The sequence below is a fragment of the Hetaerina americana genome, unplaced genomic scaffold (genome assembly GCF_022747635.1).
Source record: "Hetaerina americana unplaced genomic scaffold, ioHetAmer1.1.p SCAF_119, whole genome shotgun sequence".
Lineage (NCBI taxonomy): Eukaryota > Metazoa > Arthropoda > Insecta > Odonata > Calopterygidae > Hetaerina > Hetaerina americana.
Window position 1 is genome coordinate 685,030 of NW_027286281.1, and position 23,783 is coordinate 708,812.

The window sequence follows — 23,783 nt, forward strand, 5'->3', positions numbered from 1 at the left end:
AGAAAAAGTAAATTGTAGCTTGGTTTTGGCCATAGAGAGAATGAGGAAAGGTATTTACTTGAATTTTTGCAATATAATTAGCAAAAGGAATTGCGATGTGCAGCCATGCATTATGGCGGTGCAGCATCAAGCCTGTTTCTTTGAAATGCGGGCTTTTCGTAAAGAGACTATAAGGTACGTGACCTTGAAGAATTTTCAATATACGAGGGTGGGCTGAAAAACTAATGCACACATGCTTGTAGACCACAAACAAAATGACCTATAGAAGCATTCCTGGTGGCATGTGGAAGTAACATTCCCCCTGAACACGCATACGCAGGCATGAGGTCGTTACAATAATCCGGTGTATTTTGAGAAGCGGAAGTATGGAGACGTGTTCTAGTGCTATGTCAACGCTATTTAAACAGCGTTCTGTTATTAAATTTTTGCCTTCACCTCATCGTCCGAGGTGTAATGAGTACACCTGAGGCATTTTTGAGTTGAAGAAAAAATAAATATCGCAAGGCGCAAGATCGGAGGAATAAGGAGGGTTTTGTTTGTTTTCGTCTGTGAGACGGTGTGGTGCTCATCGTACATAGATTTTATGGTATCCCAATTGTTCAATAATGAAGCCAACACGTTCCTTGGATATTCCAATATGGTTTGCGATACGCTTTTGAGTGATTCGCTGGTCATTTTGAATCAAATCTTCGACGAGTTTGCGATGTTTATCGTCTGTGGCAGTGATCGAACGTCCGCTGCGTGTTTCATCAACAATTATGGTTTTCCAGGCTCGCAACCACGAAATTTTACCACCCATCGATTTACAGTAAACTTATCAACAGCATCTTCACCATAAAAAGTCTTGAAACGACGATGAACCTCAGTAAGAATCAATTTTCAGCAGTTAAAAATTCGATATTAGCACGCTGTTTAACTCGCGTTGACATAGCACTAGAACACGTCTCCTTAATTCCGCTTCTCGAAATACACTGGATGAATGTAACGACCTCACGTCTGCGCATGCGTGTTCAGGGGGAATGTTACTTCCACACGCCACCAGGAGTGCTTCTATAGGTCATTTTGTTTGCGGTCTACAAGCATGTGTGCATTCGTTTTCAGCCTACCCTCGCATCTCCATGACATGTGTAGGGTCCATTTACGGTTACGTGTGCCGGTATGACATGACGGCACAACCATTCCATGAATATGGATAAGTTATGTGACAATAAATTACCGAGCAGGAGTCACTACTCACCACTTTGATATTTTTTTGGCGAGAGTGATCCTGGGGATATTCAGGCACAGTTCTGTTTGCTCCAAGGATCAATGTGATGTAATTATGTATCATCGTCAGTCGCAACTTTGTGAGGGAATTCCTCATCCACTGCGAATACGCCTGCACCCCAACGTACTGTTGCTCGGCCATGAGCAGTCTCGGAAGCAATCATGCGGCTATCCGTCGTGTGTGCAAATATTCTGCTACAGTCGAGTGGGGGTGACTCCCAATAAATTTTGAAATATATCTCATGGTGCCCATTTTACGATCCTCTCACGCATACGGAAGCAGTAGTGTTAATATTTAACTTCCACACGAGCACTGACTGGACTTCACCTTCTTGAAATGGACTTCCCTTCCACTACATTTTAAAACGTTTTCTAGCTGTGCTACATCTTTCCACAAACCTTTTCATATGCCTCGTCTGGCGATTCGTTTAGGCGTAAGCAATATTAAAATTTTAAAAATGTAACAAAAAGCATTTTTTTCGTCGCGTCTTCCTTTTATTGCATCTGCATTGGACCTAAATCTGGCAAAAGAACATGAAGTAAACCGTGCCACACTCGTACACTAATGCGAGTAACACACACGTTATCCATCTCTCTTGAACAGTATTTACATTTCGACGCATGCGGCCTGGTTTGACTGAATAAATATATAATAAGATCTCCTCATACACTGTCTATGAAATTTCACTAGCCAATGATTCAAGTCCATACAGAAATTTAATTGCCTTGCATCATTTTAGAATTGTTTTATTTGTATCATGCTTGGTGTACGATAAAGCATACGCTGGATATAAATGCAGTCCTTCGGGTGCTCCTATCATGCTTTTCATATATTTGGTCCGCTCATGGCATGCCTCTATGGTATCCTGCTTGCTCCGCTATTCTTATTTCCCTACGAGGCTATAGAAATATGGTTGTCTGGATATCCTATCCCAAAAATTCACTACCGTCGATGTTTTCACAGTTAATTGGAGATCCCACTCCTGAGACTCCATGAAATAAAATCGCCGAGATTGCTCGAAAGAGCCACACATTATATCCCGGACTGAATGGCCGTACAATTGGCGAATAGTCTGACTTGTGTGGTTGCTCTGGACTGAATGCCATTGATGATGGATCAGGTTAAAAAGGAGGTGATCGATTACAGTTACCATTACGATCAACAGTGGGAGGTGCGTGGGGCGCTTATCGCGCCATGGCCTCCGCCCACCCACAACTCCCCGACCCCACTAACCCTCGTCGAGATCGGGTTCCGTCCCAGGCAGAGAGCCCATCGCCGCGGATCCCCATGTGCGTCATGGACGCCCTATCCCCGCTTCGTGCGCGCCGCACATCGATTGCGGGGCTTCCTCATCAGTGACTCGACTCTCCTCCTCCCCCTGGCTCCGCTCGCACGCACCCCCTTGCGAGGCATTTGCGACGACGCGGCGTCGCCCCTGGCCCTCCAACTCACCAGTGCGGGCTTGAAAGGAGGTTCGAGCTCCCTCCGCTCGAGGCGCCACCAGTCAATAGGCCGGAAGAACGGCTGGTGGCAAACGTCACCGTGGACGGAGAGGGGTGCACCCAGCCGACGGTCAGAATCCCTTTGCAGCAGCTGCAAGAAGCAGCGGAATTGAGTCAAAACAATATACCTTTGATTATATTCGTGCGGAAGCCATCGGCTTAGTCCAAGTAAATGCTGGAATTGAAAATTAGCAACAGTATTATTTTCTAAATATTCCAACTTCATTAGTGCATAATTTAAAATACGACAATACTCCAACAAAATTGTACAAAACATTAAAATTAAGCAGAAAAATAATACAAAAATGCCATTAATACCTTTACAGGTATTACCTGGGTGAATTCCATTGAAAAAATATTAAATTTATTATCCAGTGAATTAATTGAAACTAGACTGCATACCATAGCCGAAGACCTAAATTAATTTTGATAAAAATTATATATATATATATATATATATATATATATATATATATATATATATATATATATATATATATTCACTTATTTATTTTTACATGTTTATATTAATGGTTGAATGTCAAACAAAATCTCACGACTTCTATTTTTAGAAAAATCGTTTAAATATATAAATATTTGAGAAAACTCGTTTGTCTGGCAAGGCAATAAAAATATGTAGTCCATCCTGCCGAAATGTTTAACTTTCCCGGTGCAGCATTGCACATAAAAATATAATTTACTTCAACCCTTATGACCCCAAAATATTGATGTAAAATGTCACTAGTATTCTTTAAAGAATTTGTATTAAATTTTATCCTAATCGCTATGTTTCCGGTCATTCTCAGGAAATCATTCTACTTTACCTTATTCTTGACACATTTTTATTTGCAAAGATCCTTGCAAATCCTGAGCAAGCGAGCGAGTGAGTGCGATTCACGAAGGTCTAAAACACCCGAGTGATTGGGAGAACGTGAACATGGGTCTTTCTTTTTGATTTTTTAATTTTGTTTTCAATTAATTTTCTTTCCTGTGTAAGATCAACGGGTCCCTGGCATAGGAGATATCCTTGCAAACCCTGAGTGTGTGCACCAATGTGGTTCACGAGAGTGGCTGTAATTCCTTTACACACCCTAGTGATCGAGTGGTTGTAAATCTGTTTCCTTTATTTGCAATTTTTGTAGCATTGTTTGCGCGTGATTGAGGTACACGAGGGTCACTCTTTCCCAAACACACCCAAGTGACTGAGTGTGTGTTTTCCATTTTCCTCTGACTTGCCACATTGTTTTTACCTACAACCTTGAACAAACCCGGTGCCAATTAAGTTTTAAAAAAATATATTTTTTCGAGAGAAAGGGTAGATAATTTAAACGTGAAAATTAGACGGCAAATATAAGAGCGGGTGTTAAGCGTTTACCTATTCTCTGAGATGTTTTGGGCCAATACGTTCGTAGTAGCAGGGATATTAGAAGGAAAATCAAGTAAGGGGGTTAAAAACGGGCAGTGAAAGCTTTTTTATGGAGTATGGCTTTTTACGGCGCGGAAAGTTGGTCAGTGAAGCACGGCGGTAGTATAGTTTGGAGGTTTTCTAGATGCTGACGTGAAAATGAAATGAAACGGTGAAATGGATGGATGGACTAACAAACGAGGAGTTATCGAGCATGGTTGTGTAGTGAAGGTGGTGCTGGTAGAAACCCAAACAACGCAGGAAAGATAGGTGGAGAACATTTCCACTGGAAGTGGGTTGTTGGAGTCTGTGATGGAAGGCAGGGGCAGCTGTGGGCAGGAAAGGGTCTGGCAATTTAGAGGGAAGGAAGGTATTAAGGTGTTTTCGGAATTGACAAACTCCTATTTATATTTTTAAGGTGTTGGCCGTTGTCTTGATTGTGAGGCTAATAATTCTATAAGTGTTCTGTTTGGGTTTAAGCGGTAGTCGACCAAATAGTGATGTTTGTTTGTTGGTTTAAGACATATGTGTTTGCATGAGTATTGGATGAAGGGATATTTGCATGACTGTGTGCACCGCTGTGGTTGGAGTTTTCCATGTTGTTGTTTTTGCATGTGGTATTGTCCCTTTTCACCGGTGATGACCTAACATCCCCCGCCACACGCCCTTGCGGCGGCTTACGGGGTATTATGTAGATGTAGATGATTATATCATAGGGATACGCCATAAATATAAAAAAATCGGAAAAAAATCCTCCCTTTAACTTTCTTAACCAGTATTAGAGTAGAAATTTGGCAAAAATAATTGGATAAAGTCAAGAGAAAATCCGCCAGATTCGTTAAAAATTGTTATGATAAGAACACAAGTGTGACAGGTCTCTTAGGGGAATTAGGCTGGGAACCACTTGAAGTACGAAGAGATCAAGCAAGACTCAGACTTTTAGAAAGGCTCAGAACAAACGAGTTTAACTATGACACTGACGGAATTATAATGGCCCCACACTACTTAAAGGTTGATCAGACCACAAAGATAAAATAAGGGAGATTGATTCTAACACAGTTAGATACAAATACTCGTTCTTTCTCCGAACAATCAGAAACCATCATAGTAAGAAACCGAAGTCACTTTAGGAATATTAAAAACATTTAATTTACAAGTCTGAACAAAATTAGACATTTCAAGGATATTATGTGTATTTCTAGGTGTCTGTGTATGTTAGTTTGTGGTCTGAGTGTTTGCATGTGTGTGGGTCGTATGTGTTCTTGCATGAGTGTATGCCATATTTTGTTTGCGGATGGTAAAAATTTGTAGCTTTGCATGCGGTTTTTTTTCTTTCTTAATTAAGGGATGGTGTCCTAACACTCCCGCCACACGCCCTTGCGGCGGCTTGCGGGGTATGAAGTAAATGTAGAAATACTTATTGGGTCCATCAGTTGGTTGAACATGCCGCAAATGACCTCGGCTGTCGGTCACCTCCCCAAAGAAACTACAAACACTTGAGCAGACGGCAGAGAGTTAGGTCCTGATGTGGCGACCAGCTGCGACTCACCTTGGAGAGGATATCGCGAGCCTCGGGGGTCAAGAATCGTGGGTAGGAAGGTGTTTGGTTGCAGATGCACCAGAAGAGCTCCTCGTCGTCACAGCCTTGGAAGGGTGATTGCCCCACCAGCATCTCGTAGAGAAGCACGCCGAAAGACCACCAATCAACCGTTTGGTTGTAGCGGTAGCCTTTGATAATCTGTAGGATGGGGCAAGAAATTTCGATAAATGATAAAATATTTTTGTGAAGTTCGGGAAAAATTATCTATACTAACTATCACAGACGTTTTTTCCAGTTTTCTGTTAACGATAAAGTTACATGAATAATTAAAAATTAGGAAATCGCTGGACTATGATAAAATTTGGGAAGTGTTTGAATCGTGGTTTCAAATGGATTGAATTGAGTTTGATTTCTAATTGAGTTTATTATTTAGTGGTATTCTATTGTCGATAATGATTCTTGCGTTTTGAATATCAAAGCGTTAGGTTTATGTACTTTTTTGTTGGTTTGTATAGGTTTTGGCTGGATTTATAGTTTGGAACGGTCATGCACGGGTTTGAACATAAAAAGTATTTAGGACGCGACTGGGATGTTTGCAAATTGGTTTTAGGGGTGGGGTGTGGTCTGCATTAAGTTTTTTTGTATGTCGGTTTGGTTTTTGATCGATTGAGGACGGGTTATTTAAGGGAGTTTTAATGTATGGACTATTTATTTTAAAATGTTTTGAGCATTTTTTTCTTAAGGGCTTGTGAAGAGTTATGTATAGGATTAGTTGTGAGCTGTGCAAAGGTTAGGCAAGAGTATGGTTTGTGTCCAGTTGTCAAGATGTATCTCGATGCATGAGAAATATAATGGCCACATCGTGAAGAAAGGAATATGATTACTTCCATAACTAAGTCGCAGCAATACGCACAAAACAACAATTATAAAATATTTTAATGTGCATCAGGGTCTTTATTTAGTCTTTGCTTTATTTATTATGTTTTTTTGTAAATTGTAGGTTGGACTGATTCTCATAAATATATATAGGTATATGAAATAAAGTGAGCAAAGCGTGACTGAAATAAAAATTGTTATAAATAGAACGTGGGTCGCGGTAGTCCAGGGGGACCCGGGTTCGAGTCCCGGGCAAGCCTCTCCGCGGACGTGCAGCTTCACTCAATCTACATGATTTTTCGGGTACCAGATATTCCAGAAACCATAACCGGCACAGGGAAAGGAACTGGCCCCCCTACCCTGACGTGTGAATTTCACACGCAGTCGGGCTTAGCACTGGGTGAACTCTACCATCACCTACCAAACCGACCTTCGGGTTGATTACTGTCTTCATGGTTTTTTATGCATATAAATGATATCTGTTTCGGTTTCTAACAAATTGAGTCAATAAATAGCCTTTGAATGAAATTTTTAAAATTTTATGGTTTTAAGTGAGGAAAAAAGTAGAATATAATGAATAAATAATGTTGAACATGTCTTTAAATGAGTGAGTGATTTTATTTCATTGAAAACAAAATCTTCCATGATAAACTTCATTGATTAGTGATTATTATACCATTGTAGTTATTAAAATATTGTTTTGCAGGTGATGTGGAGGGCGTGGGAAGTTTGATTGCAAAAGTGAATGGTGAGAGAACGGTGCGTGATTTTGAACGGAATATGAAATTGAAGAGTGCGTGATTACGGACGGAGAGCGGCAATGGACGGAGCGTCGTAGGTGTGGTGCGAACCTAGCCCTTGTGTGATGGGAAAGGTGCGGCTGGCAATCACTGTGTCATTTTATATAAGAGCATTTTGTCTCATATCTGTTCTTCTTGTGTATGCATCGTATGTATGAGCATTGCAAGAGTGACCGTTGACCAGACTTGACCGTTGCCACCAGGACAATTGCCTAATTGCAACGATGAAAATTCTTAATTAGATAAAAGTTGTCAATACAATGCCATTTCTCAATAGTAGTTATATATTTTATTATAAACAAACACAGCTAATAATAACACAGCTTTTGAGGCACAATGAAGTCTTATTATTCATAATATTTTGATAACAGCGGGAAGGGAACATACTCGTAGATTGAGACAATTTATTTTTAGATTTCAAGGTGGTCTTAGACAAGGTCCCTCTCAATCAATTTACACACGAACTGCAATATCCCTCCATAAATGAGAAAGTGACCAACTTATTTAAAGACTTTCCATACACTGCCGTAAATAAAAGGAAGTCAGCGACGGATTAAGAGGAAACGGTAAATTCTACAAGTAAATGTGCTAGGCTACTACTCCCACTCTTCATGGCTCAATTGAATTTTTCAACTCCCACGGCAGCCGAGTTGCTTTACCGAAGTGATGTGGAGAAAGGGTGTTAGCTATCAACACAGAAAGACTCACATCCGACATTATGGTTTCAAAGAAAAATGAATAAGATGTATACAATACCAAAGATATGCTATTGAATATAATAACTCAGAGCACGTCAAATACTCGTGTTTTAGTTTGTATCAAATCTTCCATAGGGCGTGCTCATCCGAAGAATATACGGGTGTCTCGTAGAAAAACATTTCGGCACACTGGTTTCAGGAAACACTCAGGAAAATCTAAGAGAGAGGGGTTACTCTGATTTAGTTAGGCTGCGTTTGGAATTGTCGATAACTACGAGGTCCGTCTTGAAGGTATCCAGCCATGCAATATTCTAACAAAATAACCTACCTAGAACAATGAAGTCTTAGTCCCCTTTGAAGTAATCCCCTTGGGACCTCACAAACTTATTCATACACATCTGCATCTATTTAATACCCCGCAAGCCGCCGCAAGAGCGTGTGGCGGGGGGTGTTAGGACAACACCCGTAATTAACAAAGAAAAAACCGCATGCAAAAGCCACAAATTTATACCATCCGCAAACAAAACATGGCATACACTCATGCAAGAACACATACACCCCACACACATGCAAACACTCAGACAACGAACTAACATACACAGGCACCTAGAAATACACATAATATCCTTGAAATGTCTAATTTTGTTCAGACTTGTAAATTCAATGTTTTCAATATTCATAAAGTGACTTCGGTTTCTTAATATTATGGTTTCTGATTGTTCGGAATCAGAAACCGGTTCGGGTATTCGGTTCTGGAATCTATCTCCCTTATTTTATCTTTGTGCTCTGATCTACCCCTAAGTAGTGTGATTTCTTTAGTGTCATAGTTAAACTCGTTTGTTCTGAACCTTCTAAAAGTCTAAGCCTCGCTTGTTCTCTTCGTACTTCAAGTGGCTCCCAGCCTAAATCCCCTGAGAGACCTGTCACACTTGTGTTCTTATCATAACAATTTTTAACGAATCTGGCGGATTTTCTCTGCACTTTAGTTCTTTTTCCCAAATATTCTCCCAAGGATCCCAAATACTTGCGGCATATTCCAAATGAAGCCTAACTAGAGCAAAATAACACCTCTCTTCAACTTTTCACTACATTTCCCCACCTTATTCCAGCTTCTCCTTCACCGCGAAAAAACAGTCGGCAAAGTCCTTTTCGGTATTGTCATCAGCTAGCTGCCTCGTCGCGTTCTCTTTTATCTCGTCAACCGACTGTTGGGTAGGTTGGGATTTTGTTTCAGGGTCCAGTCGAAGACCCGTAACTCAACCCCAGTGATGACCTTTTTTTGAAAACATGAGTCATCGTTTGCGGCTTGGGGCAATTCCCTTGCAACTGCAGCACGAAATTCTTGGCGTTAAAGAGATCTACTACATCTACTTAATACCCCGCAAGCCGCCGCAAGGGCGTGTGGCGGGGGGTGCTAGGACACCACCCGTAATTTAGAAAAGAAAAAGAAAAAAAAAGAGATAAAAGAGAATGCGACGAGGTAGCTGATGACCATTGCGAAAAACGACTTTGCCTATTGTTTTGAAAAGGGGAGGACACGCTGAGATAAGTGTACGAAGCTCCAAGGGGAGTACTTTGAAGGGATAAATAGGCCCTCTCATTGTTCTAGGTAGGCTATTTTTCTCAAAATATTGCATGGCTGGGTCCTTTCCGAACTGACTTCATATTTGGGATTCTATGAAGAAAACGCTGGAATTGAGGAATAGAATATGGTTAGGAGAATATCCGCAGGATTTTTTTGTGGTTGCTGCAAGAGTAGAGCAACCGTGACGGGTATGCGGAAGAAATCAGGTCGGTAGCCCTTGTATTCACACAGAGAGGAAGCAAGAATTAAGATATGCGGTGCTTAAATAATTCCTCGGTCTCCCCATAAAAACCGGGGTTTCAGTAATCGTGTTCTTTAGCTAGAAAACGCCCGAGATTTCGAGTGAGACTGAATGAATTATGTAGGTGCGAAAATATATCGGCATATTCGACCGCGGGGGTAAACTTAGGGAGCTGGACTCATCAATGATATGTTCAGTTATTCGTTCTTTCCTCATGCAAAACAGAGTCGAACCAAATTATCCGAGGGCGAGAAAAGTTTTCAAATGAGGGTAAAATCGGTGGGCTGTATAAGACGATGAAGGGGGGAAATTCGTTCTCAACATCAACGAAAAGACAGGAAAAGTATGAAACGACCCAGAAAAGATTAAGGAGATGTAACATAAACACGTGTAAGAGTAATTTGGAAAAGAAATCTGGACAGAAAATGTAAGCGCCCACAGAAAATAGAATAGAGAATAGACAGCTTAGGGTCAGACAAACTTGATCACAAGATGGAGAGGGCATTAACGCTGAACTTGAGTTACCTCTATTCCACTTTTCTAATGACAACGGCATATTTAAGCATTGACACGTTTCGTTTAATTTGAAATTTAGTACTTAATTTCAGCTAGCGTTCGATTGGCACAAATTTCAAATTATTTGTTTAGTTAAATGTTAGTTAAATTGTCTAGTTAAATGGTAATGAACAAATGTATACGAATATCGATCACCAGGAATTGATAACATTTACCTTTAAATCCACGACCGTAAACTCTTTTATACTTCATTAAATTAAAGATTTGATGAAGGGGAAATAAGAGTGGGACTCATGCGGCTTTTGCCTAGAAGCATTTTGTGCTCGCGGCGTGTGGGTGCGACTGCGGCGGAAGGGGAGAACCTTTGGTGAAAGAGGGGAAAAGGGAGGGTCAGTTCCGTCCTTCCGGCGACACTGGGTTGGGGAGGTGAGAGGCAATTCGCCGCCCCTCGGAGTTGGCCTGGACGTATATGTCTGCCTCTCTCACCCACACAACTCATGTCGTCTCTTCAAATTTCCTTCGCGTAGGCCTCACTTGTCAGCATGTTCGTCGCTTCGATCTCCCGCGTGCAGCAGTGGAAACAAACCAAAAATGTCCCTAGGCAGGGCGGTTTGCCTCAAAATGTGGCGTAATGAAGTAAATACAATTAAATAAGTAATAAAGTTAAAATAAATAATAAAAAGTAACACAAAACTCACCATCAATTTCACTATTCTACCATATAATAATCTCAATGCACACTTGAAACGAAGAGGGTGTGAACTGATCGCTGTGAATTTGTAAAGTATTATAATTAAAGTAATGGGGTTATTTAAAGTAAATAATTCCAGTACCGTTTGATTCAAATACTCATTCTTTCCCAGACCGATCAGAAATCATAATCGTAAAAAACCAAAGTCACTATAGAAATATAAAAAACAATTAATGTTCAAGTCGAAACGAAATTACACGTTGCAAAGATATCAGGTACATTTGTAGGTGCATGTGTATGTAAGTTGGAAGTTTGTGTGTTTGCGCGTGTGTGGGGTGTAAGTGTTCTTGCGTTAATGCATACCATGTTTTATTGGTGGACTGCATAAATTTGTGGCTTTTGCATGCGTTTTTTTTTCTTTTCTTAATTATGGGTGGCACTCTAACACCCCCCGCCACACGCCCTTGCGGCGGATTGCGGGGTATTAAGTAGATGCAGATGTAGAAATTATCAATCCTCTGCCCAATATTGGTTTTTATAAACTCTTTACCGATATTTTGGTCAACTAGGTGACCATGAACTGGTGTGAGAATTTGACAACGGGGAAGAAAGCAGTCGCGGACGGTTTGTTTGGGTGTGGGGTGGATGGTTCCCGATTCCAAGCGCGGCACGTGCCACACCGCATTCGTCGGGCAGACAGCACGCAATGCCAATATCAGGTTCAACGAACTCTTCACAAACGGCCGTTCAGAAAAAAACAGCCTTTGCAAAACACAATATTGAAACTTCCCATCCACCTCATTACACTCAAAGATTAATCCCTAACTAAGCACACCCCAAATTTTAAACTCGGCGCCACCGAGAGCTTGCACATATGAGGTCTATCCAATAAATCCGCGAAATGTTGCAATCTGGCGGCGCAAGTTGTCTGAGACCCAATGAGCCGTCTGTGCTTGGCGGATCGTGGAGCTGTGCGCATGGTGCCCGTTATGTTAGTTTCTGTTGTCTTTGTTTTTACTGCTTGTCGAAAATGGAAATTGACGAAATCACGGAGCAACGAATCAACATCAAGTTTTTTGGTGAATTGCGGTGGTAAAAGTTATCAAGAAATTACTGAAATGTTGACTGCTGTTTACGGTGATAATGCCCTGAAGAAAACATCCGTTTTCAAGTGGATTAAGCGTTTTATAGATGGCAGGCAAGACGCCACGGATGACGCAAGGCCGGGATGGCATTCAACCACCTGTGTTGTCGACAAAATTGATCGTGTGCGGTCCCATGCCGTTCCCGATCGTCAAAAAACTGTCCGAACGATATCTCATGAACTGAATTTAGGAAAATCAACAGTGCACGCTATTTCAACCGAACATGATGGATTGATCTTCCACCTACCGACAATGCACCTACACATTGGACATTGATTGTTCGTCAATTTATGGCAAAAAATTTAATCACCTAGATCCTTGATCATCCTTCTCATTCGCCAGATCTCGCCCCCTGCCACTTTTTTCTATTCCCAAAATGCAAAAATGTGATGAGGGGACATAACCGGGAAGATAGGGACACAATAACGCAAGGAGCGACGAGACAACTAAAAAGGCTAACGGACTTCCGAGGGTGCTTTAAACAGTGGCGAAGAAGATTGAATGAGTGCATAGCAACGAATGGAGAGTAATTTGAAGGGGGCAAACTCGATGTAGACTAAATTTTGCAAGATAAAGTTTTTATGGCCACAGTCCGCGTATCTATTGGACAGACCTCGTGCATGTGCAAAGAGGCAAAATCATGAACAACGGGAACCGGGAATCATGAGCAGTCCCTTATTTAACTCGGTACCCAAGTTTAAAAGTACACAGGCAACGCAATGCAATAGAATACACATCTCCCCCACTTCCCCTCCCCTCTCCCCCCCCCCCAAGAAACCGATCCCCCGCCACCTCCCCTACCTCCTCTCGCTTGAGCACGTTCACTTGACCATTGGAGTGCTTCGCTTCTCGTGCCTTCCCCCTTCTCAAATTCCCACCCCCATTGATGGTCGCCTAGTCGCCCGAAATTTCGGTGTGTGGGTCTCAAAATTCATTATTGGCTGGGGGATCGGTACTTTTACCAATCTATGCCCACTTCTCTTCACAGTAATAACTTTAATGAAAGTTAAGAACGAAATAAATTAAATCGTAATGCGGTCCCATCAAAAATAATACATTTAATCAAATATTAGGTATAGTTTCATCGTTTCTCGATGAGATATAGTCTTCTAGTGATGACCACTGGAACTCCGCATTGCTAACATAACAATTGATATATTCAAAAAGTATATATGGATAGCGACAGGGTTTATTAATCTAGACGCCCAATGATGTGGCGTAAAATTTTTATGTGACAGCGAAATCCCAATGCTGAGTCTATTTTACTTCCGCTGGTAAAATTGATTCTTCCGTCAAAGTGTCCAGTTACTTTGATTAAAGTGAGAAGAAGAAGAGATTTAAGTTCCCAGTGTTCTTGGGAATACTCGTTAGCACTCCCACATTGGAAATATCGGTAATTGATTTTTTACTTAAAATTAATATTTCTAATAACCATCAGCTGTAATGAGTGTGATCCACTGTCCTCAAACATTTTATTGAGGTCATCACTTTTTACATCGCTGTGCTGTTTTCATTCATTTTTATCATTTATGGATGTATATTCAGCATAAGTTGATCTGGTGTGCCAACTGAAATCATCTCGCATGCGTGCAAAAACTGGAACGCATCGTTTTGAATTAATACATAAAATGTATTCCCTGAAAATATTAGCATCCGAAACACATGCAATATATGTTCCTGCGAATTTGGGGGTGAGATGATACCGGTACTCAAAAGAAACGGGCATACTAAATGCCTTCATGTGAATTGAACTTGTATAAAATATTTTTATAAAGAGTAGCGATATAATGGACGTTTTTTCTCTTGCGCCTTCCCTCTTGGCGGCTCGGCTAATAATTCGGGCGGTCGACTCCTACGTTGTTATTATTATGGCGTACATGTTTTCACGCGTGGAGATAATAATGCCTTACACTGTTATCTTTCTCCGTAAGCAGTAAAACGCTTCTCAACACATACACCGCAGATGTTTTTCCTCTAAAAGTTTGTTGGAATCTGAACCATTTTCTAACGAAAAGGCGAATGGTGCTCTTGAAATTTTCAAACAATTCCTAAAGCCCTTGATAAGAAAATCATATACGTTATCTGGTGGTACAAATAATAGCTTTTCTTTAAATTGTTTCCTTGGTTGCGAAATTTGTGGGTGGCAAACAATCTAACCTCGGAGAATAAGGTTTCTGCCCATATTGACTGCAAGTATCGAGCTTGTTTTTCAGCAGGGGTCGATGTGGCATTATTCTGCATGGAAAATAATCTCGGGAAGAAGTCCACGGGAAAAAATTACATTATAGATGTGTGAGGCAAGATTAAAACGTGTGTAGCCCACTATGCAGATGCCTGGTAAAATATCCCAACGGGAGAGATTGTTAGGGAAAGATTGAAAAGGAAGGATGGGATAAGAGGGGTCCAAAGACTGGCGAATGATGCGAGAAACTGGATATGGGCACAGAGGAGCTGGATAGGGAAGCCGCAGCAGTGCTCGAAAAACTGAAAGCGGACATGGGAGCTATGGTGGTACCGGAGAGTGACATGCAAGGCTGGATGACGTGCGAGAAATGGCACGGCGAAACGAGAAATCGACTCTTCTCCTCCAATTGCGATGTGGTGCGCGAAAGAAGGATGCATTACAAATATAGTTTACTTTTACTCACTCATCAAAATACATGGCAGCCTTAATGAACGCATGTGCATTAAAAATACAAAGAATAAAGCGGGATAATAGCATTCCAGGATTGCCTTCTCGGCGATTTCTTAAACTTATTTAGCAGCCTGGCCAATGAATAACTGACGAAATAATAATTATTGAAATAATGAGTGTGCCAAATTATTGGGGCATATAGCTTTGAAGTATCTGTTAAATTGATTTTGAGTGAAAACCGTAACATTTAGAATAACACAGTTATAACTCTGAAATACAAGGCAATTTTATGGACCACGACTTCCATTTTTTGGATTGGAATGTGTGGAAACCTCTCGGTTGCAAAATCGGAATAGCTCTAAGGGACGATGATTTCTGCGAGTGGCACGCCAACAGTTGTAATTTGATCTGGACGTCATTCTTCTAAGAAATTTACAGGTAGATCCAAGATTTTGCCGACAATACAAATCATACGAACAAAAACGTTTCACGAAACTAAATTTAATGAATTGCAAATGTATGACATAAATATATTGTTATTAAATACTTTTTTATACTCCACTCGTAGGTTTTTTTTGTTATAGATTTGGCTTCCACGCGTTCGAGAACAATACATCTAGCTGTGGAGTACCTGTTAGCTCTGTGCCTTCGAGGGCTTAATTTGCCGGCTTAGAACTACTTTTATAAATAAGGAATCATTTCCACGCCAAATGATTGTTTTCTACCCAAGAAAACATGATTGTCCATAACCATAGTAGTTTCTCGATGACTCCAAGGCTATCTTGATTGCTAGTAGATGACCACGAGTGGCCCAATGTGGGGAATGTCAATGTAATTTTCCAACCAGTTTCACGTAATGAATGTGTAAACTGCCTAGCGTTTCTTGGAAACGATTTTAGTCCATTATATTATTTCAGCAGTGTCCTTCCACTGACAAATGTTCCATATATTTTTCACTGAACGGTAAGGTATTACTTCAATGGAATACTGCGCCATGGCATTACCCCGTGACCTTAAACAAATGCTTGTTTACAAAAAATTATTTACATCATTGGAGCTTGGGTTAGTGAGTGGTGCGGACGAATCGTAATTCCCACGTTGTGCCCTACAGAATCCTGCGCCCCTGTGACAGAATCCTGCGTGCGCTCTTCTATAGCTAAGAGTGGGTGGGGGCAGCTAGACATTCCTCTACCTCGCGATCCGCTCTATCGTGGCTGCATGACAATAAATATGCATTGCTTGCTTAGCTTTCATATGCAAATTATCTCAAACTTCTTTTTTCTCATGATAAGGTAGATTTGGTTCGGATAATAATTTAATATACTAAGATTATTAAAGAGATTGAACGGTAGATTGATGGACGTTTTGGAATTTCATATTCTAACACAAAGTGTGACAGTTTTGACGCGATTGCTACCGAAATTTCACGTAAAGCGTTGATGCCACTCGTACGTCGCTAACTCTACAGCAAATGCGTTCGAATCCAAGGTACTGTGCAAAAATTAAGCTTACTGTCTTCGAACTATTCCGCTTTGCGCATTACGTATGTCAACGCTTAAATTTAGGTGCTGCACTAAGGTGTTACTTGCCATTAAACGTAGTGCCATTCCAGTGAAGAAGAATACATAAATATAATAATATATAAATAAAGCAAAGGTTATGCGATTTTCTAGAAAGAAAAAGGCTAAGCTTAACATTAAAATAGGAGGGCAAAAATCAGAGCAGGTAGAACATTTTACGTATCTCGGTAGTGTTTTGGACCAACACGGTCAAAGTAGTAGGGACGTAAGTAGGAGAAGAGTTGCACTAGGCAAAGAGGCTTTCACAAGGAGGAGGGAGTTGATGACAGGGACGTCCAGTAAGGATGTTAAGAAAAGACTCGTAAAAACTTTGATATGGAGCGTAGCTACGTACGGCGCGGAAACGTGGTCATTGAAGCAGGAGGATAGACGTAGACTGGAGGATTTTGAAATGTGGGTGTGGAGAAGAATGGAGAAGGTGAAAATATATTTCTCTCCAAAAAATATATTTTTTTATCGGTTTTATTTTTTTTAAGGTAATCTACCGGTTAAGGTAGGTTTTTGGATGGACACAACTACGAAGGAAGCACTAATTAAGTAGCTCCAGGGGTGATGTGGTGGAAGTTGAACATAATGAATAACTAATCTTAGCACCTTACCACTTGATATCAAATGGAAAAGTGCTACGATCCGTTATTGATTATGAGGAAATACTAGGTGTGATGGGCGAGGAGAGGGGATCGTTGGGAGAAATCTTATGGAGGCAGGAAATAACGATGAAGGGCGTATTGATCGGCTGTGGGATGTTGAAGACTATGATAGAGGGGAGAATGTTAGGCAAACAAGGCATAGGCAGGAATGGGATAGGGTTGTTTTACGGGGTGAAGGGAGGAAGGAAGCACACAGAGATGAACAGGGACTTGTTGTAGAGTAGGTTGTTGGGTTGTGTTTTATCGGGAGTAACAAAATATTTATTTGGTAGTTGTGTCCATCCAATGCCTAACTAAACCTGTAGATTACCAATAATAATAACGCGAGGGCAATGATAAAGGAAACATTGACAGAGCTGGGGGGCATTGGAAGTCGGTGGGAAATCATTCATTCGATTATATTCATAGGTGATCAAGTTTTAGTTGGCCAGTCAGAAGGAGTGAGAGGCTTGGGAAGAGAATCGAAGTAAACAAAACCTGAGGATTATCTTGTAGTCTTTCTACATTGGAATTTTTCAGGAATATATTTCTCTTTGCATAGTGCTCGTTCTTTCAATTTAAACTGTGCCACTATCGTGAGTTTTGCACATAAGTAATTGCATTCAATTTTTCACAAAGACCACGAAAAAAATTATTTAGTGAATTAATCATCCTGAAGAACTCGGAATGGAAATTAGAGCGAAACTCCGGACGAGGTATGAAGAACTGCAAAGTACATGAATAAAGTTGTTGGAGAATTATGATTGGAGATTATATAATACTTTATGATTTCCTTCATCATTCCTTAATCCCTAATAGTTTCCTTAATCTAGAACCTTTGAACTCAAAATGAAAAGTTGGTTAGAAATTGAAATTGAAACATTTTTATCAATCAAACTTGTGGTTGTCGATGAAAACAATAAACCATTCGCGGTTTTCGCACTACTCTTATTAACCAATTTACTTTAACTAACGCCATACATTCGATTTTGCTCTAACTACTGAGGGTACTTTAGTCCAGTGTGTAGAACGTTGAGCAAGTGATCGGAGGGCCCAGATTCGATTCCCAGGCACGCCTTTGGGCCTCGCCTCCACCGGAGCTGTGTAATTGTTTGGGTATTAGAACTTCCTCGGAAACCATAGACGGCACAAAAAATAAGGAACCGGGCCCCATGTCCTGTTGTGTGTTAATTCAACCCTCTTACAGGGTTCGTCCGGAAAATAAGTGTACTGAGCTCAGGAAAAAAAATTTATTACACTTTTACATATCTTAAGCTAATATTCCTCAAAATAGGACCCTTGTGAGTCGATACACTTGTTCCAGCGGCGTTCCCATTCCTGGAACGCTCCCGCGAAGGCATCATCGGGAACCTCTCGAAGACTCGTCGTCGACCTCTTCTCTGCCCTCCACGAACATCTTGTGCCACCGAAAGATCATGTTTCTGGACATGGCTGACTCCCCGTAAGCCTGGTTAATCATACCGACAGTTTCGGTAGACGATTTCCCAAGCTTTACCGCAAATTTGATGGAATAACGCTGCTCCAAAAACTTCGGCATCGCGTTCCGTGACGTGGGTCGAGCGTGGAGGTTCGCGTTAACAGAGCTCCTCACTACACCACAGCTCAGAGCCGACTACCTTTTTCAGCGTCGCTTGCCAACATACCCCCCTCCAATCGCAGCCCGTCTGAGCGGTGCTGGGCGCGCCTGGAGCGGCGGGAAAAAATCAGTAGTCAGTACACTTATTTTCCGGACGAACCCTGTAGTTGGACTTATTGGAGTACTGTGTGAGTTCTACCCTCACTTATCAAATCATACCTTTGGGTTTATAGCTGTGGCTTTCCAACTATTATAGGGAAATATTCTATTTTCAGTAATCAGTGTTAGACCTATCGTCAAAAAGCTATACTGCCCGGGATTGTAATCCTGAATAATGTATTTTATTACAGTGCCTATATTGATTGTTGTCATAGAGTAGGAATGATTCACAGGGCAAAGGTTAATGCACGGGTCAATTGTTTTGGATGAATTGGAAGCAGGTTCCTTTAGCGACGACGCCAAAAACGGACGGAGTGTCATCGTAGAAACGTTTGAAAGACCGTGAAAATAAAATTTAGAGAGATCAATTGAGATGTCATATTCCTTGCGAAACAAATACACATGTATTAAGAACAAATGCAGACGACAAGCCTAGGAACAATTGTTCTAAGGGGACTATTACTTAATCATTTTTTATCCAACCCTTTCTTAATCGCTCTTCTTATTACGAGCAACTTGTGTGTACCTCATAAAAAGGTCGATGTCACTGAGACACCCAAAAATTTGATTTGCCCTGATGGGTAAAATCCGGATCCATTAATGTGATTATTTATTTTTTATTCCCAAAATTTAGCGATGAATATTTTCTCTCAGCATATTTGATTTTTATCTACAGCAGAAATTATCGTATGCCACCGACCTTTGTCTTTATTTCTTGAAAATCAATCAGTCTATGACACTGTTTTAGCCGTCACCCGGTGGAATTTCTCCACTGCACAGATAACAGAAACAGAGCAATTGCACAATTAATATTTATTGACGACCATGGTTTCATCACTGTGTGGCATCATCTGGTAGGCAACAAAATTATAAAATTAATGGGTTCCAATTGAACGTATCACTTGAAGATGCCACACAGCTTTAAATCCATAGTCGTCAATAAATATCAATCGTGGTATTGCTGTGTTTTGTGTCATCTGTGAAATCACTTGGTCGTTTGCAAATAATCTATGGCTGTCGCTCACGTGGGAACACGGGTCGTGAAAGTACATCAAGGTGAGTAGATGGGGGTAGCTAGGGTAGAGCTCACGCCGTACTAAGCCATGTGTAGGCACAGAGTGTGAATTCACTCATCAGGGTAATAGTGGAGGACAAGAGCCTTATTGTTTGCGGGCCACTTGCTGTTCCCCACGAAGAATCGGTGCCTGGAATAAATCACACGAGCCGAATGAAGTCGGATCCGTGGGAGGTAACTCGGAATATAACCCGGGCCCTCCAGTCAGGCAATGCAGCGCTCTACCCACGTGACCACCACACCTCTAATTTTATATAATACACTGCTTCAAAAATCATCGATCAAAATGCGAAACAATGCACCAAAACAGCCACCTTTCACCCACGAAATTTGATTGCTATATTATTTAGCAATAGTCAATACATTTGTTTCAAGGAATAAAATAAACTTAAAACGTTGCAGCAAGACACATTTCTCCCACGTATTTAACAAGTCTACGACCATTATAGTGATTACACTGTAAGTAAGTTAGAAACAAATAATGTCAGACGCGGAATTTTCCTCCCCATCAGCAGAGTATACTTTTACCTCTGGAGCGATGTAATCCGGCGTTCCGCAGAATGTATCAGCTGTTCTATCCAGGAATATTTGCAGTTTGCACATTCCAAAATCGGCAAGCCGTACATGGCCATGGTAGTCAAGGAGAAGGTTGTCCAACTTAAGGTCCCTGTGTGGCGTGCCCATGGAGTCGAGGGAAAGGAAAAGAAAATTTATTTGTTTTTTGAAAGAAAGAACAAGTGTAGAAGAGAGGTTAGATTTCACAAGGCATCCATTCATGTTTAAAAATAGTAAAGCCACTCAATGAGTAATATTTGGCCGATAGCATTGATTTACTTGATGGCTGTGCACCACAGGCATTAAAAAGGGAAGATCACGGCGCACGGAAGTGCGCCGTGGAGAGCAATGTTTCAGATTGAGAAATGTGCAAGAGCACAATGCTCAATGCAATGTGCACAAGAGCTCAAACAGCGTTGTTTCATTTATAATCCTCTCGTCGATAGGTACAGGTCGGAAATGGTTAACTTTTCTTTCTCGGTGTCCTTCTATCATCGTTTCATTCTTCTAGCTTCTTTGGAGTAGAAAGGAGAAATGCACGCGGAGGAATAAAAAGGGAAGAGAGAGCTTACAGTCATAATGTATTCTACACTGCCATGCGGAAGTGGAGGAAAGTAAAATTTGAAATAACTTCGAGTTGTCCCACTGCTGCTGTTGTTGCTGCGGAAATGTGCGCCTTTTTTCATTCAAAATTATTTCAAATGAAACATATTTTCAGAAAATTAATTAGTCTAGCTACATAATTAGTTGCGCGTTCCAGTTAAAGATTTCATCATTTAGTCGGACGTGTTTTATTATCTATTATCTAACATTATAAAAAATAATGCGTGTGTCGCATTGCATCGGAGAAAATTGTGAATTTTCTCAGCCCCTCAAATGTTCCCCGACCTATATGCTTTACTACTCATTTCATAGAGTACGATTAAACTGGAAAAATCAGGTACGTTAAAAAATTTTGCATGCAAATGCCCAATATGCCCAGAGCAGTAGTAGTATTTAGGGAAGGCGACCGACAGCTGAGGTCATTTGCGCCATTAGAGATGGGCAGGAAAGGAGGAAGGGTGGAGAGAAACCCGGCGTCGGCATTAGCCTACTCTTTACGAAAGGCGCCAAGGGGTCCGCAGCTTAACGTCCGCAGCATAACGCAGGTTATGGGGGGTCAAGGAAACAAGCTGAGGCCGGGCGGATTCTAATAGGGGCAAAAATTAATGGTGTATTGTGGAAGAGAACCGAGGAGTATGTTCTACGTTGACGCCTTTATGCAAGCTACTGAGATGTTGGAAGCCCGGGAGAATTTGATGGAGGCCAAGGATTTGGGTGAATTCATTATGTGTAATTATTTACACTAAATATTTGTCTTTGAGAGTAATCATAAACTTGTATGGGCTTAACCCAATAATGACTGACAGCAGTGGCGGCTAGGGAAGCCGCGATGGTGCGACCAAGAATGTCTGGGAGCTGAAAACTTGGGTGAGATCCCTCATTAAAGCTATTTTGTTTTGTATGGAACAGCAGAGTCCGAAAGCGCCATTTCACTCATTATTTGCCGACGATTACGGACATTTCGGTGATTCTAGTAAAAAAATAATTAAAAATACAGGTTTGGAGTAAATGCATGTATCATGCAAAATCTTCATGCTAAAATTACACCGCAATATAACCTACAATATGAGTTTATATTTAAATAACCGTAGACACTTTTAAATTTTACGGAGGTTCATAGGATTTCAATAGGCACTTCAAGAAAGGGTACCGTAGGTTTCTTGATAAATCGCTGTCTCCCAAAAATTGTTTGCTATCCTATTTTGGAGAATGAAAAAAACGGAATAAGAATATAGCGTCAAATAAATTACAGTATCATTGGCAGTAAATAGAGAGACATTTAGTTTAATCAATAGTTTGTTCACACTTCTTGGTTAAGGCTCTCAACTCTGTCTACGAATATACAGAATAGTGTTCGAGTCAGACAGCACAGGTTTCGGTGGCATCAATGGTTAGTACTACCGCACTCAAATATAAAGGAGATATTTTTTATAGTCTAACCCCTCAGCGAAAGCAAAACTTTGGTATGATAGTTCAATTGTTTGTTTGCGGCACAAAAAAGCATATCTTTGTGAAGGTTTGGAGAGTGACCCCAATGCGAGTGATATATTAAATGTTACGTATTTCCGGGGGCGGAGATGCTCTGAAGAGGGAGAGTGCCGTATTTATTAGGATGTCTCGGCGGCTATCTTAATATTCGCGGTCACTCACATTGCTCCGCACGCGCTTCTTTATAGCAAATGTAAAATACTATAATACATTGATTGACAATTAAAAACATTTTTTTCAGTGGCATCTCGTGCCCTTGCTTTAAGTGATTTGTGGAGAGCAGTTTAAGTGAGTATGACGTCCGTCGGAATGGAATTACCGGTCCCCTTGGCCTCTTTTGTTAAGGCCAGGCCAATGCCGACGCCGGGTTTCTCTCCGCCCATCCTCCTTTCCCATTCATTCCCAAAAGGCGCAAATTACCTCTGCTCTCCTTCCCCTCCCCTAACTCTACTATTCTCTAGACTCCTGTCAAAGTTTTAACATATTTTGTCCATCACAATGCTTATTTCTCACAGTCGATTGAAGCAAAAACGTTTTATTTATTCAGAAAATAAAAAAAAACAAGTTTCGTCTGGTGATGAAACACTTCTATTTAAAATACTTGACACCGAAAGTGATCGAAGCCGAGTTGAATGAAGTTCATGGCATCTCTGCTCCTGTGTTGGCGACTGTTTTAAATTGACCAAATGAGTTTCAACGTTGCCGTACATTCACAAATGAAAGCCGCTCGGGACACCCGGTGGAAGCGACTTCCTCCAGAATGATTAAAAATATCCAAGATATGGTTTTGAGTGATCGACGTATCGAAGTTCGCGAAATAATGGAAGCCACAGGCTGTATCGTAAGGTACGGTGTTTAGATTTGGTGTTACGGTGTGGTTTAGATTTGTACGAAAAATTGATTTTGCAAAAAATATCGGCAAGATGGGTTTGGTGTCAGAGGAGAATGAACGAGGACGAGTCGGAGGCTGGCGAGTTGTGGACGACTAAACATGGATACCTTCCTGATTTTATTAATCACCCCGATTATCGTCCCCTTCTCCAGTTCTTGCCACAGCAATTGTCACTTCCTCCACATAGACGAAGAAAAATACAAGAAGCAATGGGCTCAATCTTTTTTCAAACACTGGCCACCCCGACTCTCCTTCTGCCACTCGCATCTGATCAACATTTATTGAAAACCTTGAATTTACAAGT

At 41.0% G+C, this 23,783-nt stretch overlaps 1 protein-coding gene across 2 annotated transcripts in view; it reads right to left on the reverse strand.

Moving 5' to 3' along the window:
- The window catches only part of LOC139685618 (uncharacterized), a 144,657-nt gene that overhangs the window by 12,598 nt on the left and 108,276 nt on the right, over positions 1 to 23,783 (reverse strand). Inside the window, exons 5-7 of one of the 2 annotated variants that reach the window (XM_071582555.1) lie at positions 20,470 to 20,608; positions 5,724 to 5,912; positions 2,720 to 2,860 (exon numbers count right to left, since the gene is read on the reverse strand). In XM_071582555.1, coding sequence (XP_071438656.1) covers positions 2,720 to 2,860; positions 5,724 to 5,912; positions 20,470 to 20,608 — 469 coding nt within the window. Of the gene's footprint in view, positions 1 to 2,719; positions 2,861 to 5,723; positions 5,913 to 20,469; positions 20,609 to 23,783 lie in introns of those variants that run through there. The other variant, XM_071582556.1, reaches the window with a different exon arrangement.